At 40.3% G+C, this 14,976-nt stretch overlaps 1 protein-coding gene across 1 annotated transcript in view; it reads left to right on the top strand.

Annotated features, from left to right (window-relative positions):
* ATP8A1 (ATPase phospholipid transporting 8A1) overlaps positions 1-14,976 on the top strand; it is a 211,479-nt gene that overhangs the window by 152,277 nt on the left and 44,226 nt on the right. Inside the window, exons 26-27 of the mRNA XM_081092781.1 lie at positions 13,401-13,584; positions 13,678-13,788. Coding sequence (XP_080948907.1) covers positions 13,401-13,584; positions 13,678-13,788 — 295 coding nt within the window. The remainder of the gene's footprint in view (positions 1-13,400; positions 13,585-13,677; positions 13,789-14,976) is intronic.

Consider the following 14,976-nt stretch of genomic DNA (forward strand, 5'->3'; position numbering starts at 1 on the left):
GCTCTGAGAAAACTTACAAACTGTTAATGGATGTCAACCCCCTATTTGCTTCCAAGATAATATGAATAAATGTTGGAAATGGTGAGAGGATGTTTCTTTCAGACATGTACGGCTAAAAGAGAACATAGTGAATAAATTTTATCATTTCATAAAATGACCGTATTTTGCTTTAACATAATGTAACAATAGGGTGTCCAGCCCTGTCTATCTCATTTGCTATTCTACCTGTACTGGGTAATGTTAAAGGAACTGAATGGCCATATGGACAGCCTGGTAGCCAGTTATGATGTACCCCACCAGGGAAGTTCATATTTAACAGTAAAATATCTAAATTAGATGAGAGAGCTAAATGCTGTAGAATCTCACTGTAATTTGATACTATGTACTTTTAGGTGTGACTCAAGTAAGATAAAGCACCATGACCAACACACGATCACACACACACTAGAACTGCAGATTATATAAATATTCCGATAAAACAGAGTTAACCTGTATTATAAAGTATAAGTGTGCAACTCAGTGAGTTTTCACACGGTGAACACACTCCTGCATCAAGCACCCAAACATGACACCCCAGGAACCCCCTTATGTTCCCTTCAGGTCTCTGATCTCCCAAGGGTAGCTGCTGTCTTTATATCCATCGCCATCCCTCTTAAAGGATGTCCTGTTCATTTTGGTCTCTCTCTGTTTTGTGTCTTACTCGCTTGGAATACGTGTATGTATCTTCTGTAACTGCATTCAAATTCCTGACGATTTCTTTTCTGTTCAACCATTTTAACACAGAACTCTGCAGCTTTCCAGGAAAGGCCTCCCTGAAGCGTCACATAAATCAATACATCAGCACCCTAAGATATGCCTCAGGCAGATGCAGACCCACCTCAGAGAGGGCTCACAGTTCTCCTTCAGTTCTGCGGCGCTAGAATGAAAGCACTTCATGTTCTGGTTTGGTGAGGGCATGGCATATGGAACCTGCAACATTTCTCCCCTCTGCCAGTCTACTGACCCGATGGGGAGGGAAAGGGAAGCAGAGTTAGCCTGGCATTTCTGATTCTCCTTAAACTCATGATGGTTTCCAGTGACTGCCGTCTTCTTAATAAACCTGTCTGAGCCATCTCCACCTGGAGTAAGTTAAAGCTTAGTGCTCGGAGCCGGGCTAGAGTTCCAGAAGTCAAGGCCAGGTAGGATGTAGGCCATGACTTTCTAGTAGCTGCAGGGCATAGAGGCAAAGGAAAGGACAGACAGCATCCCAGGGGGAAGAAGGCCTTGGAAAACAAAAGGCAGATTACCAAGGGATCAGACAGAGAGACAAGAAATGGACATAAAACAACAAGCCTCAAGTTCAGGGTGAAAGAGGAGGTCGTCCCAGGTAGCATTCTCCCAGAGCATGGCAGTGTTTTATAGAGAAGAGGTGGGAAAGCTTGTAAAGGGATAGATAATAAATACGTTAGGCTTCCTAAGCTACAGAGTGTCTGTCACAGCTACTCAACTCTGCAGTTGGAGCATGAGCTGATGTAAAAAACAGGCTGCTGCCGGGGCCCGGCCCTGGGGCCATTGTCAGCCAGCCAGCCCTGCTCTGGAGTGTGTGTGGCTAATGAGTGAACAGCAGAGGGAGTTGGTTCTGACAGAACTTCCCAAGAATATTGATGGCGCTCACTCCAGGCTCCTTAGCCTGTCATTTCCAGACTCTTTCTTTTCTTGAAAATGGAGACATATTCCCATCTCACCTGGCATGTTTCCCTTTCTCTGCGATTCCTCAGAAAGGACTGGCCCTCCCTGGGGTGGCAGCGGCACAGCCTGGAGATGCCGTCCAATTTCGCTGTGCCCTGGGATTCAAGATAACCCCTTAAAATGTGGATATTCCCAGAAGACAGTTTGTTTTTAAATGAGATGTCCGTGAATACTTACTAGTGTATATCTCAACAAGAGAAATGTGAGGAACCCAGGACCACAAACATCGGATCTTGCTCTGTCACCAAAACGACTTCCCTGGGTTCTGGAAGTGCCAAAAGGTGCTAGAGGTCATGCCAGAGAAGGGTCAGGCAGGAAGATGCTCAAATCAGCCTTCGCCCGAGGCTGCAGGCAGCTAGTCTCAAACGAAAACAAGTTTGTCTTTGATTTTTATATATTATTTCACTTTTGCCCTTCATTCCCTTTCTCTTCACTCCACCCTGGGAAAACAATCTCAGATATTTCGTAGGTTCCCATCCAGCTTCCATACTATATTTAGAGATCTGTGTCGCTATGAAAAATATATAATATTGTTGTGCCCATGTTAAGATAGATATGTTTATAATATTTCAACATAAATCTTTTGCCTTTTTAATTTTTTTTATAATTTTAAGACCTATCCATGATACTAGATGTAGAACAAGTTCATTTATTTTCAGTACTACTATTACAGTAATGCATGTACAGCATTTTATTTATCTGTTACCATAACGATGGCCACAGAGGTTGCCTCTAAATTTTCGCTGCCATGGAAAGTGCTGAAATGAGTGTCCTCTCTGTGCACCCATGCAAGTGTTTTCCTAGCATATGCACTTAGGAATGGGCGTGTTTGGCTGTGAGCGGTGTGTGTATTTCACTCCAATCGGAATTGCCGCGTTGCTCCCAACAGCTGCACTGGTGTGTCCTCCAGATCCACGTAGGACGGTTGCTATTCGCTGGCTTTCCCTCAAAATTAGCACTCCTGGATTCATCTTTGCCAACTTGATGGTTGAAAAATGGCACCTTATTGTTTGATTCTCATTCATCTGATGACTAGGGAGAATGAGCATTTCCTCATAAAACTGTTTACCTCTCTAAATTTCTACTTTAGAAAATCATTCTTTCATTCATTCTCCCATTCGTTCAACAAATGTTTTTTGAGCACCCACTATGTATCAGGTACCTTAATAAGTACTATAAATAGAGCAGTGAACAACAGGAAAAAATAGTTCCTGCCTTCACATTATACCTATTGTTTAATAAAAACAAATACATGTACATTCAAAAGGCAGCCATTGCTGTGTGTTCACAATGAATTTATTACATACTAGAGGCCCAGCACGTGAGATCGTGTGAGACCCAGACTCGCCGCCCCGAGACTCGTCCATGCACCTCCTGGTGACTGGTCGTTTGGTTGTTAACGGCGTTATGGCCACTGGCCTTTTATAATATAGATAAGACAGATTTATATGAAGTCAATGGTAACAGTTGCTATGAAGAAAGGTAACACACTGAAGAGGGATAAGGATACTGAACTTCATGTTGGGTTTCCTAACTTACTTTTCTGCTTCTATGCAAGAATTCCTTGTGTGTTCTGGATATTGATTCTTTGTTGATTATAGACATGGCAAAAATCTTCTAGTCTGGCTGCCTTCTTAATTCTGCCCATGCTGTTCTTCCTTGAACAAAAATCATTGACCTTGAGGGAGTCAAATTTCATTAATCTTTCCCTTGATGGCTTGTGCTTTTGGATAGTGAGAACTTCCCACTCACAAAGTTATTCTCCTGCGTTTTCTTCTGTTAACAGCGCAGCTTTCTGTTTTCCATATAGGTCTCTAATTCGTACGAGGTTTCTTTTTGTCTGTCTTATGAAGGAGAAGATATCGAGTGTTTTTCATTTCTACATGTTGAGCACATTCTCCCAGTGCCACTTACTAGTAGACACGATGCCCCCTTCCTTCTGCTGGTGATGCACGTGCTCCAGCACTCGGGCTCTGAGACCAGACTTTCCAGAATCTGAGCACAGGCTTCACCTCTTATTAGCTGAGCAGCATGTTGCTGTAACTTCTTCATCTTTGAAGTAAAGGTAAAAATCATTGTAATCATAGGGTTGTGAGTAATGAATGGGTTAATATATGTATTCAGTGCATTGGCAGCCATTATTAAAAATTATGTTACTGTTAGAAATGCGATCACATTTTTTATATGGCCTACTTGAATAGTTCTGGCAAGAGGAACACTATCATAACATAAAGATTTGTCTCTGAGTATTAGGCCTTTCCTGTGTCCTAAATTCTATTTTGTCTAGTATTAAAATGGCTAACTTGGCATTCCTTTGTTTCATGCGGGCCTTGTCTTTTTTTCCCTAAACCCTTATATTCAATCCTTCTGTATAATATAGTGACTAAGGATGCTCTCTTTAAATCCACACTGCTTAGAGTTGAACCCTGACTTTACCACTTACCTGCTGTTTTACCTTAAGTGATTTAATCTTTCTGTTCCTCAGTATCCTCGTTTGTAAAATGGCAATAATAATAACCCATCTCACATAGGGTTCTTCTGGGAATTAAATGAGTTAAAACAAATAAAGAACTTAAAACGTAGTGATCAGGAAGACAACCAATCGGAGAGAACCAAGATGGCGGCATAGGTTAACGCCGGAGTTTGCTGCTTTGAACAACTACTTCAAAAGTGAAACTAAAAGACAGAGGGACATCACCCAGAACCACTGGAACGCTGGCTGAGTGGAAGTCCTACAACTAGGAGGAAAGAGAAACGCATACGGACACGCAGAGGAGGCGCAGTGCTGAAGTCAAATTCTGAGGTGCGGAGTGCGCGCGCGGAGCGGGCTGGCGGCGGAGGGCGCGGTTGGCGTTTTCAATCGGGAGGGAGTCGCAGACTCTGAGCTCCAGATCTGGGCGAGTCTTTAGGGACCCAGACTCAAACGGGAGAAGCGGGTCTGCCTGGCTTCGGTCAGAGCGAGTGCAGCTTTCTCTCCGAGCTTTGCAGCCATTGCTGGGACTCAGAGAGGCAGAGCCCCTGGGGACAGGACTGAGAGCCGCCATAACTGCTCTCTCCGGCCCACCCTGTTGATCCTGTGCAACCCGCCCCGCCCAAGCCCTGCACAGAGGCATTTGCCGGATAGCCTCAGGCAAACGCCAGATTAGCACCTCCCTAGAGGACAGAAGTTCTCTCACTGCTGACACAGCTGATTCTCATAGCCACTTGGCCTGGAGGTCAAACCCTCCCTGGAATTAGCTACAACAATCAAAATTTAACTATAAGACCACGAACAAAGACCACTAGGGGGTGCATCAAGGAAGCATAACAAAATGCGGAGACAAAGAAACAGGACAAAATTGTCAATGGAAGATATAGAGTTCAGAACCACACTTTTAAGGTCTCTCAAGAACTGTTTAGAAGCCGCCGATAAACTTAATGAGATCTACAAGAAAACTAATGAGACCCTCGATGTTATATTGGGGAACCAACTAGAAATTAAGCATACACTGACTGAAATAAAGAATATTATACAGGCTCCCGACAGCAGAACAGAGGAGCGCAAGAATCAAGTCAATGATTTGAAATGCGAGGAAGCAAAAAACACCCAACCGGAAAAGCAAAATGAAAAAAGAATCCAAAAATGCGAGGATAGTGTAAGGAGCCTCTGGGACAGCTTCAAGCGTACCAACATCAGAATTATAGGGGTGCCAGAAGATGAGAGAGAGCAAGATATTGAAAACCTATTTGAAGAAATAATGACAGAAAACTTCCCTTACCTGGTGAAAGAAATGGACTTACAGGTCCAAGAAGCGCGGAGAACCCCAAACAAAAGGAATCCAAAGAGGACCACACCAAGACACATCATAATTAAAATGCCAAGAGCAAAAGATAAAGAGAGAATCTTAAAAACAGCAAGAGAAAGAAACTCAGTTACCTACAAGGGAATACCCATACGACTGTCAGCTGATTTCTCAACAGAAACTTTGCAGGCCAGAAGGGAGTGGCAAGAAATATTCAAAGTGATGAACACCAAGAACCTACAACCAAGATTACTTTATCCAGCAAAGCTATCATTCAGAACTGAAGGTCAGATAAAGAGCTTCACAGATAAGGAAAAGCTAAAGGAGTTCATCACCACCAAACCAGCATTATATGAAATGCTGAAAGGTATCCTTTAAGAAGAGGAAGAGGAAGAAAAAGGTAAAGATACAAATTATGAACAACAAATATGCATCTATCAACAAGTGAATCTAAGAATCAAGTGAATAAATAATCCGATGAACAGAATGAACTGTTGATTATAATAGAATCAGGGACATAGAAAGGGAATGGACTGACTATTCTTGGGGGGGAAAGGGGTGTGGGAGATGCGGGAAGAGACTGGACAAAAATCGTGCACCTATGGATGAGGACAGTGGGTGGGGAGTGAGGGCGGAGGGTGGGGCGGGAACTGGGAGGAGGGGAGTTATGGGGGGGGAAAAAGAGGAACAAATGTAATAATCTGAACAATAAAGATTTAATTAAAAAAATAAAAAAATAAAAAATAAAAAAAAAATTAAAAAAAAGAAGACAAAAAAAAATAAATAAATAAAAATAAAATAAAACATAGTGATCAAATAAGTGTTCTCTTATATTAGCTATTATTATAAATATGTCTGTTTTAGACACCATTTTGCTGGATTTTTTTTTGTTTTAATTCAACCTAAGAATCTGTCTTTCAATCAATGAATTTAACCCATGTATATTTATTGTAATTATTGCTATATTAGGCCTTGTTTCTCCTGCCTTATTTTGTGTTTTCCATTTATTATGCTTTTTGTTGTTTTTTCCTCCCGCTCCTTTCCACAGTCTAAATCAGATTTCTGATGCTGATTTATAATCTGTATCTAATCTATATGTGGTTATTTCTAAGTTTTTGATAACCATATTTGTGCTTATTATTTATGTTAGTATGTCTGTCTTTCCCTACCCCACCTCCCAAAGATGCTGAAGTAATTTTGTGTGTACATCCAGTGTCAGATCTTTGTTTCTTTGTAAGTAATCTTTGTTTTCTCTCTAGAAGCTTTTAGAAATTTTTCTTAATGTTTAACCATTTTCTTAATTTAAGGATAATATGTCTAGGGGTACATACCTTTTTCTTGAATTTCTTTTTGGCACTGTATGAGACCTTTGAATCTAAGGACATGTCTTTCTTTAATTCTGGAAAATTATTAATCATTCTTTTTCATTCTGTCCCTTTTTATTCTCTTCTTGGAGTTCCATTATATATATATGTACCCACCTGTATTCCTTAGTGTCTTTGCATTTTTCTTACAATATTTTCTTTAATTTCCTGCTATCTTTTGGGACAGTTTATTTAATTGAATTGCACTTTCGAGCACTGTCATATTTACTATTCAGTGTACTACTGGTTTCTTTCTTTTAGCAGTTACATTTTTGTATGACTTATTTTCTAATTGCTTCAACTACATTTTTGTATGACTTATTTTCCAATTGCTTCTACCCATATCTTTCCAACATATTTTTAAATATGTTTTTAATTATTCTTAGAAAGAGAGGAAGGGAGAGGGGGAGATAGAAACATCAATGATAACAGAGAATCATTGATTGGCTACCTCCTGCATGCTCCACACTGGGGATGGAGCCTGCAACCTGAACACATGCCCTGATGGGGAATGAAATCGTGACCTCCTGGTTCATAGGTTGACACTCAACCACTAAGCCACACTGGCCGGACTCGGAGGTTGTGTAGTTTTTTGTGTTTTTTTAGTACCTTTTTTAAGGTAAGGTCTCTTTGCCATTTAGCTATTGGGGTGGGTGCCTATGTGCAAGTGCACACACACACATGCATATTCAGACATACACTGTCAATATGATTAGTCTCTAGTTAAAATATTCTCTGAACCATATAATGTGAAAACAGTAGTAGTTTACCTACAGCAACTGAAATTCCAGAGAGAGGAGTTTTGCATTTAAAATGCATTGCAAAGGGAAATCTTTTTTAAAGTTACTTTCCTTTTTTCATTGCTGTATTTTATTTCTGTAGAATCAATCCCTGTATTATAAGGCCCGTTGCACAGTATACCCACAGATACTGCCTTTGGAGGTGAGGAAAGCGCCCACTCTCCAATCATTTGAATAACAGGGTTCTCTTGCCTAGAAGTGGTTGAATGTTTCATTATGTGCTGCATGCTAAGTATCGTTTTTAGGATTCGCTTTATAACTGGCTGTTTTCATTCCACTAACAAACTGGCGGTGAGTTTCCGGAAGTGTTATGACACTTGTGTAATTTTTGGTGCATGTAACACAGACCTTGTTTTGCCAGATTTTAATTTTTCCTCTACTTAAAACTTTTTAAGAGCCTAGCAAATTATAATTCAAAAAGGAACCAAGTAAGATCTCATAAGTTTTTCTCTTAGGTTTTCCTCTCTTTTTGTAATTTCTTTATTAGTCAGCAGAACATGACTCCATGGGGGATAGGCTGATACTCCCAAGGAGAAATCTTAGGAAGTGTGTTGCAAAGGGAAGTACAGCAGCTCCCGGCACTAATGATCCTGATCCGTAAAGAGTCCCAGGAGCCGCCCGCCAGCTTAGTGAATGCAGGGCTCTGTCAGCACCGGGCGGGCGCTGTATAAAGCACTTCAGGATACCACACGTTACCCTGTATTCCTACATGTTCTATTTTTTTTTTCTCGATTCACTTTCTGAAGGCAACTTTATAGTAACTTTTAAGTTTACAGTATAAGTTTTTGAGATCATATTGTGTTACCAGCATAATTTTTGCTGCATAAGGTATTTTAAGGTTATTAAACTAAAACACAATACAGTAAGCTACATTATTGTACCCCTTTTGTCTACCTGTAGAAAGTCCCTTAAAATATTCTTTATTATGTGTCTATGTGTATACCCACACATTTCATCTTTATCCATATTTCACTCAAAAAGGTGACTTCAGCCCTAACCGGTTTGGCTCAGTGGATAGAGCATCAGCCTGCAGATTCAAGGGTCCCAGGTTCGATTCCAGTCAAGGGCATGTACCTTGGTTGCGGGCACATCCCCAGTAGGGAGTATGCAGGAGGCAGCTGATCGATGTTTCTCTCTCATCGATGTTTCTAACTCTCTATCCCTCTCCCTTCCTCTCTGTAAAAAATCAATAAAATATTTTTTTTTAAAAAAAGGTGACTTCATTGCCCCGGCCAGTGTGGCTCATCTCACACATCAAGGGGTCACTGATTCAATTCCCTGTCAGGGCATATGCCTGGGTTTTGGGCTCGGTCCCCAGCAGGGGGCCTGCAGGAGGCAGCCAATCAATGTGTCTCTCTCACATCAATGTTTCTATCTTTCTCTCCCTCTCCCTTCCTCTTCCTCTAAATCAATAAAAACATATTTTTTTAAAAAGTGACTCATTTAGCTAATCCTATGAAAGGAGTGCAAAATATAATTTGAGCCACTCTATATACTTTCTAGCTTAAATGGTAAAAAAAAATTTCCACTACCACGATCTCATGTTCACAGGGCTGTGAGAATTACTACATAGCCAGTAAGGAAGGTAATGAATAACATGTGCAGAAACTACAGCCAAAATAATATCTGAAAAGCATATTGCACTCAGTGCACTGCTAGGGCGTATCGCACAGGACCACCCTCTGTTTGTGGAGCCACGGGGAAGAACTCCAGACCCTATGCACACACTGACTGTGGAGTCTTTTTCTGTCGAGGCTCTTCTCCTGAAGAATAAAGAGCAACAGCAGAGGAGAACTGTGAATAATTTAAATCCTGATACAGACCCATAGGTGGTAAAAAATGTATATATATATCTAGGGCAGAACACAGTGCTTTTATGATGTTTCCGGATTATACATTGGGACACTATTGGTATTGGCAAAGTTAAGGTTTTAGATATGTTCAACCATGGATGTGTGGGTTTTGATAGACATTTGGAAGAATTAACTTGTGCGGCGAGGTTGTTCTAGACCACCAGTTTTCAACTGATGTGACACAAGGATTTTTAAAACATGCAGTGCCTGACTATTTAGTCAGGGGCACTGACCTCCTTTGCCTTAGATTCCCCACCCCCCTGCCACCCCCAAAAATAGCAGCCAACACAACATTAGCCATTGGTGTGAATGAATCTAAATTATACCTTTTTTTTGCCAGATAGGCAAAAGATATATTTTTTGGTGTGCCGCAGAATTTTTAGTAATTCGTGTATGGGTGCCATGATATGAAAAATGTTGAAAATCACCATTCTAGACTATTATGGACATTGTACACATGTGGACGCAAGTGTACAAAAGTCGAGAAAATAAATAAACTCTAATGAGTGAAGTAGGAGGCCTTTTATGAAGTAGGAATAAAACCGTAGGAGGGAATATATTGTGGATAATTTTTAATATGTGCTGCTGCTGCTGCTTTTACCTGCCATGAGCTTTCCTTGTCAAATTCTAACTCATCAAGGAAGCCTCTTGCAGCCCAAGCTAGTTTCTACATCCTCTGAAATTATCAAGTACTGGTAACCTGTCAAAAGTTTGTGTTGCACTCACTTTTATTGTCTTGTCGTTTGTTTTGCTATCTTGTAACCCCTTCGTAGCAAGGAACAATTTTTTAAATGGATGCTTTAAAAACATAGATCTTTTAAACTGAATATAGCGTGAGTAACCTGAGTCCTCCCACCCCTTAAACCACATTTCCTCCCTAAGACAGCTGGCAGGTGCCCACAGCACATCATGCCGGAGCTGGGAGGACCCTCTGTAGCGCACCCCTGCCTTTGCTTCCATGGTTGTGCGTGGTGTTTACCTCTAATCAGTGGGTGCTTGGTCCCTAATCTATATTCCTCTGCTACTTCTTAAAATAATCATCCTTTAATTAAACATGTCATAGGTCTTAGAAATAACAATCTAGTCCAAAGAAAACCAGGTAGAATGCTCTCGAGAGACTTTTTCGAGTTGCTAAAAACTTTGCTGTTGAATTGGGGTGGGTCATATAATAAACTTGGGTGGAGGGCATCATTACATTCTAGTCTTCACATTAATGAAACCAACCGTGGACTGTGCCTGGTGAGGGAGGCTTCTGCAACCAAAGTACGCAGAATTTTAGGCGGCTGACCCCGATGCCAAGTGAGGTTCTTTGCCCTGCGTCACACGTTTGTACATTTCTCTTTTGAGTTAGATGTTTTAAGTAAGTATATTTTATTTTTTATGAATCCCCACTTAAATTTGACATCTTTCTTTAGCAACCAACTGCTATTTCAAACCCTTCAGTTATGAGGGCTTCGACTGTTTCTTGAATCTTCTTCCAAACCAGTTGTCTGCTTTTCGCTTGATGATAGAAGCAGATGCCTTAGCCAGTCACAGCAGCAGTGTGATGTGGGGAATGTCTGTGACTACATCATCAGATATTTTTTTAAATGGGTATTGTCCTTGCCAAGGGGATTTGTATTCTGTCTTTAACACCTGAGTTAACCACACCCACCAGGCTGGTGTAAATTCGAAGCCAGTTCTAATCTGGGGGTATTGAAAATCGCAGTGTGAAGCAGAGAAAGCAGTGGTTGGTTGCAGTAGCCGTGTTCTGCCCGGCCGGAGTGGCTCCGTTGGTTAAGTATCATCCTGTACATGAAAAGGTTGCCGGTTCTGTTCCCAGTCAGGGCACATACCACCTGGGTTTCGGGTTCAATCCCTGGTTGGGGCGCTTATGGAAGGCAACCAATCTGTTTCTTTCTCACGTCGATGTTTCTCTCTCCCTCCCACCTTTCCTCTCTCTAAGTATGTCCTCGGGTTAGGATTAAAAATAAAAGAAGAAAACAAAGTTTAACCTGGCTCTTTTCGGATCCTTCTTTAAATCACTAATACTAGCTGCTATGCAGAGATGTCTCCTTTAGGACACATTGACTTATGAAAAAAGGTACCACTATTTTCTAGCTCCATTGATGTACCATGGTGTGACTTCACATGTGTTTACACTGTAAGACTGTTAAATCGTGAAGAGAATTTGATCAATGTTTTCAAATATTTCTCTTTTTGTGCCCATTTCCCCTTTGCTTTTTAGTCCATTCCTTGGTGAGCATTCCTTTGTGACACTAAATGTCAGCTGTAGTCTCCGCCTAAAACATTGGCCTAGAGCTAGTGGACTTTGGTTTATATTCGCCTGTTAAGAAAAAATTAAATAAACTTCGAAAATGACATGAAAATTGCTTCAAAGAGAGCAAAGGGGGCTCACATGCAAAAGCTCATTAATGGCCTGAGGCTCCTCCGTTGCCTGGTATTCACAGTTGTGTCGTTTTGTACCATTGCTAGACTCTGAAAGGAGATTTAAAGAAAGAGTTAAAAATAAGTCTTTCATATAGCAACCTTTTACTGAGGACCTATTTGGGATCAGCACTAGGAATACAAAGACGAGGAGACAGGTTCACTCTGCAAGCAACTCCCAGCCTGATGCAATGATTCTCACACTTGAAATAAAACCCAGCGCGGCTCTGGCTGAATGAAGCCGTTCTGAAGGGCAGTGGGCCTCCTGAAAGTACATGTTGGTGCCGAGGATCCACTGCTAGGAATGTTTCCTAAAGAAATAATCAGGAAAATGTGCAAGATGTTGAGTCTTTCAGAGTAATGATCTTCATTTTTAGATGGAATAATAAATGATTTTCCAGATGTTCCAGCAGATATTAGGAGGCACCTCCTCCACTTAACCTTAATAAAGAATTTAGCTGTGAGTTGTTTTTCTTGTCCAACATTGTGTGATAGTTGTTAGCATTGAATCACAGTCTTCACTGTTTACTGAGCCTGTTCACTGTTTAGTTTTCCTTTCTTCTTAATCGCCAAGACAGTATTCGTAATATATTAAGTTCTTTACACTGACGCATTCTGTCTTTGGGCCCTGCTGTAATTGTTGTGGGGTTTATTTCTTAAGTTGCTTTTAAAAGTCTGTAATGAGATGATCCATAGTTAATACCAAAAAGGATTTTAGTTGGGTGCTGCCGTTCTCTGCCCCTGACCCCACAGTTATGCAGGTTGCTTGAGTCCCCTTGGCCATTCGTCAGTAGCTTTGGAAGAAAATTGAGGCACAGGAGCTATGCCACCAAGTGCTTGGCATTTACTTTGGTTGAGTCACCCTGGTGTCTGAGAACAGGTCGAGAGATCAGCCAATGCCCTACTGTTAATTTAAGTAGAGTTTTAAGTTGTTTTAAATGTATATTACATTGTCTAAGTTCACCTTTCAGTGGCTCAAAACTTTTGTTCTCCAGAAATAGTACAGGTTTTAATAAGTATTTGGGCTATAGTTTAATAGCCTTTCTGACCTTTCCATTCACAAGTGCAAACTTAGAAATGCTGATGTTATTTGTTAGGAAGTAATGGCATTTCTGAACTCAGATGTTATTTCTTTAACAAGTTAATGGACACTTGTTAGAGAAATAAACTAGTTCTGGTAAACTGGTAAACTAGTGCTTAACAAGGTGTCATAGCTTCTGTTTATCTCCTAGAGATTTGCTCCCAAGACTTTCGTTTTCTTTTTTCCCTTGAGTTGGCAACCGGGTTAACAGAGAACCAAACATTTGCAAACCTAAGACTTTTCCGGAATGGTTCTTCCTAGAACTACATACTCACTTGCTCTTATCCTTCAAGACAATTGGCATTTTAAAATTCTTTTTTATTTTCCAGAAAACAGAGCTAATTGATCATTTGTTCTAATTTAAGGGTTTCTCCCCTTCAAAAATCTGAAGTCGTTGAGATGGTTAAGAAGCAAGTCAAAGTCATAACACTTGCAATTGGTGATGGAGCCAATGATGTCAGCATGATCCAGACGGCACATGTCGGTGTGGGTATAAGCGGGAATGAAGGCCTTCAGGCAGCTAATTCTTCTGATTACTCCATCGCGCAGGTAAAGATCATTTCTGCAGTCACACCCTTCATCTCAGTCAGCTGACACTAGGAAAAGGGAAATACTAATTTTTTTCCCCACTCTTATTTTTAGTTCAAGTATTTGAAGAATTTATTGATGGTTCACGGTGCCTGGAACTATAACAGAGTCTCCAAGTGCATTTTGTACTGCTTCTACAAGAATATAGTCCTCTATATTATCGAGGTAATCACCAGTTAAGTTTTAAATCCTTGTCACTTGCAGAGATACGTAAAGACATTTTCTTTATGAAGACATGTTCTCATTTTAATTATTCCATTTGCCTACCTTGTATAACTGCTAAACATGCGAAAACAAAAAGTTTGTCAGCCCTGGAGAATAATTCATGTTTAAATTCTGGCTAAAAAAGTTATATTGCTTGGGTAAGGAATGTTGAGTTAGAATTGCTAATGAACTAATGTTTTCAGTTTTAAAAAGACTACAAACTATAGAATTTTTTATGAAGCTCAAAAACATACAAGAGAAAACAGTACACTATTTAGGGATATACACATGGAAACTGTATTTTAAAAGACAGTGAAGGGAATGATAAACATAAAACTGAGGATAGCAGTTCTGCTGGGGGGAGTGGTGGTTAAAGAAGCAGAAGCAGGCAGGATACGTAGGCAGTTTCACTAATATTGGTCATCCTGTAGTTCTTATTATGTTTCAAACTTAGACACTTATATACAAGTATCCCTTGCTACCCAGATCTGTTTTGGTTTCTGAGTTTGGTTGGTAGCAGGAGTTTAGATAATGAGGAATGAGTCTAAAAGCTATCAGAATATTTAGTTCCTGTGCCTGGACAGCGAGAAATTTCAAATTCCTTTTCATATATCAAATATAACATCATTTTGGGGGGAGTCTCGGGGGACACAAACATTTAGTCTGTAAAATCATTTTTTAAATGAATGCTTAACCTGAGTTGGGAATATCACTTCTAAAGGGTAGTATGTTGTCCTACAAACAGTTTCACAGCACCCACTGGATGCCAGGCCCCAGGCTTCATTCATTGTTCTTGCTGTCCTCCATCCAGGAGCTGGGCAACAGAAATAACAATGCCAGCCACCCATGCAATTCTGGAAGCAACATGAGCAACAAGTAAACATTAAAGCCTACATTAACTTTTAATGATATTTTATTTAAGTCAGTATATTCAGTATTACCATTTCAACATATAATCACCTTAAAAATTTTTAATGTGATATTTTACATTCTTTTTTCATACTAAGTCTTCAAATTCGGGTGTTGATCTATCAGTGGCTACCATAGTGGATAGCAAAGCACCAGTGCATGAATAAGTGAACTGAACGGTCAATCGGGAAGTGATAGATAAATCATGTACCTTTCATTCACCTATGGCCATTTTATCCT

The sequence above is a fragment of the Myotis nattereri genome (genome assembly GCF_964212035.1).
Source record: "Myotis nattereri genome assembly, chromosome: 1".
NCBI classification, from domain to species: Eukaryota; Metazoa; Chordata; class Mammalia; order Chiroptera; family Vespertilionidae; genus Myotis; species Myotis nattereri.